The sequence below is a fragment of the Nanorana parkeri genome, unplaced genomic scaffold (genome assembly GCF_000935625.1).
Source record: "Nanorana parkeri isolate BGI_ZX_2015 unplaced genomic scaffold, ASM93562v1 scaffold1601, whole genome shotgun sequence".
Taxonomy (NCBI): Eukaryota; Metazoa; Chordata; class Amphibia; order Anura; family Dicroglossidae; genus Nanorana; species Nanorana parkeri.
The window spans coordinates 185,444-188,552 of record NW_017307869.1 but is presented as its reverse complement, the minus strand read 5'-3'; the positions used below and the strand labels follow the sequence as shown (position 1 = coordinate 188,552).

Here is a 3,109-nt window from a genome sequence, read left to right as displayed (position 1 = left end):
GTATTAAATCAGTCACATACATTGAAGGCAATTGAGGGTCTAGAAATCCGCAGTATATTAGGTGTGCAGAATCATTAGGCCCTTCAGGTCTTCAGAAAGGAGGCAAAAAATGTATATATCAAAGCATACCAATCCTTAGAGGTGGTGGCTGTATTAGTTTTTTTTAGGGATTCACCGATACTTTTCAGATACCAGTGCCAGTCATTAGAGAGAGCAAGGTACAATGCTTCCGATAACAGTCAGCACAGATGCAGAGCACAGGAAGTTATCGTTTCACAAGATTTCTGGCAGGATCAACAAGTATTTTTTTTAACTAGTCAAACAGATGTCACACAAAAAAAGCGTACAATATATTTTACATACCAAATGGAACAGATCATTGTTGGAGGTTTTAGATATGCTTTAAGTGCCAGCTTGTTAAAGTTAATGGGATTTCATTCGAGAGATTTTATTTATTACATATATTTATATGGTGCCGACAATTTACACAGCACTTTACATAGTTGCACATTCACATCAGTCCCCGCCCTCAAGCAGCTTACAATCTAAGGTCCCCATCTCGCATTCAGGGCCAATTAACCTTCCAGCATGTCTTTGTAGTGTGGGAGGAAAGCGGAGTACCCAGAGGAAACCCCACACAAGCACAGGCAGGACATGCAAACTCCTTGCAGATAGTGACCTGGCCAGGATTAGAACCAGGGACCCCCAGTGCTGCAAGGCAGAGGCGCTAACCACTACTACAGATTATAAGAATCTGCCGGCCAGTGTAGACTTATCCTGTCTGTGGTGTGACTGATGTCTTTGTGTCTGTTTGTAGCCGCTTCTGGAGGACGAGGACGATGAAGAGATCCAGTCAGATAAATCACTGCGGCTGGCCGGAACCCACGTAGAAGAGGACAAGGATGGCGAGGAGGAAGGAGTAACGCACGAGGACTCTGAGTTCAGCCAGTACAGCAGCAAGGAGGTTGAGTTCACTAGCGGAGCTGCGGAGGAGGAAGACGGCTCTGCTGTGGAGACTCTGCAGCAGGTGAGAAGTTCATGGGTCCTGATCATTCATCTCTCTGCCACCATTCTGATTGGCTACGCACACTTACACAGTCTACACAGCAATACTGAGAACAGCGATGATGTACAAACTGCAGAAACCAACAGCACCCATCAGAATTGTGGCTTTCTTTGTTTGTTTGTTTTTTCTTTAAGTGTTCTGAATAATAGAGTCAGAGTTGCTCTAAAACAAAAAAACACAAACCCCCAAAAAACCATGACCCCCCAAAAAAACCTAACCCTTCCCCAGCAAAATAAAGGTTGTAGTTTAACTTTAAAGCCCATTTGACTATAATGCAGCCGGGCTTTTATTTACTATTGGCTGCGGTTAGGGTTAAAATAACCTGTGCTGTCCAATTACTGTAATAGGGATGACCAGGCCCGGATTTCACACAAGGCCACCGAGGCCTGGCCTCGGGGCGCAGAGGGGCGGCAGCGGTGTCCTTGTGGGGAAGTTGCCTTCTCTACATACAGTCCTGCTTTGTACAAGCAGGACTGAATGTAGAGTGAGGCAGCCGATTTTTCATTTACATGAAAAATCTCGGCGATGTCGCCGAGATCACATGTAAACAGTGTGCAGTCCTCCCCTCCCCCCTGCACTTACCTCTCTCCTCTGGTTCCGTCCTCTGCCGCCGAGTCCCGAGTCTCTGACTGCAGTGAGCAGAGCGGACGGGTTATAAGTAGACTGTAGACAGCGAGAGGAGGTACGAGTGAGGGAGATCGCGTCAGGAAGTAGAGCAGCGGCGTGCGCGGCTTCAGCGTCCTGTGCGGTGGGCGTGGCTTACGCGGCCTGTGCCGTGGGCACGGCGGCCGCAGCGTGTGACGTGTGGCTCAGGCCGCATGTGGAGCCCGGAACAGCACCGAACAGGGAAATCAATTGATAGCCGACGAATCGACGATCGAAAAAGTTGCCAACGTTTTCAATCGTCGATTTTAATCGACTAAATCGATTAACTGTTGCAGCTCTAGTTGCAATTGCTATATACATTTAGTTGCCTAGATCATTGATGTTAATTCCTGACTTTGATGAGACGCGTTACCTATACCACTGCTCAAATATTTTCAATAAATGCATTTGCTTAAAAAATTTATAAAAAGCTGATTATTTTAATCTTTACAAATAAAAACATAGGAGACATAAGTTAAAAAATGTTTTTACCTTTTTGATATGTGCTAAAAAGACAATTTAGATAAGTCAGTGAAAAGTTGTTTGGCTCCCCTCTGTTAATTTTGTTTCTGGTTGCAGGTCGTGGTGACAATTAGTGATGGGAACGTCCCCACCCCATCTTGCACTGTGGGGCTGACCAATATCACCGTGACTCCTATCACCACCACAGCGGGTGCCCAGTTTGCCAGCTTGCAGCCAGTCGCTGTGGGTCACCTGACTGGCTCCGACCGCCAGCTCCAACTGGACAGCTCCATCCTTACTGTGACTTTCGATGCAGTGAGCGGCAGCGCCGTGCTCCACAACCGGCCAGCTGAGCTGGCCATCAGCGCGTCTCAGGAGGCCGCTGGCTCGCACCCCGTAGCACACTTCATTAACCTCACCACCTTTGTGAACTCCATAGCTCCCCTCGGGGGTCAAATCGCCACAGAGGGACCCCTGACTTGGAGGGCAGTAACCGTGGGTGAAACTCCGCCCCCCACGGAGGAGGACACGCCCACAGAACAAACGGAGCAGGAACCTTCCCCGACACAAGCTGGCCAAACTAGTGAAGTGGATTCCCAGGAGCCAATGTACAGTTATTAAGCTGACTAAACCATGAACGTAACGGTTGCTAGACCTATTTAAATTATTTGTACGTTTTTCTTTTGGTTCTTTTATGTTGAAATGTGTTACTGTATTGAGATGAGAAGACGGAAGAATTGCTTCTCAACAGTATTAAACTCTTATGAAGGACTGGTGGAAATGATTCGTCTGACCTGGTCCAAAACTGGAGTAAGGGGCTGACCATTGGGGTAGCCATTTTGTTTGGCTATGACATGTAGGCTATGTGTATATTTTGCCAAATTGTTTAGTCCGGAGACTGGAAATCCATTGTGAATAAATTCTTTGCAGCAGATG

General features: G+C 47.1%; 1 protein-coding gene across 1 annotated transcript in view; it reads left to right on the top strand.

Moving 5' to 3' along the window:
* Positions 1-2,794, top strand: part of PRDM15 (PR/SET domain 15) — a 45,604-nt gene extending 42,810 nt beyond the window's left edge. The window contains exons 23-24 of the mRNA XM_018570815.1: positions 818-1,027; positions 2,291-2,794. Of these exons, the coding sequence (XP_018426317.1) occupies positions 818-1,027; positions 2,291-2,794 (714 nt within the window). The remainder of the gene's footprint in view (positions 1-817; positions 1,028-2,290) is intronic.
* The last annotated feature ends 315 nt before the right edge of the window (positions 2,795-3,109 follow it).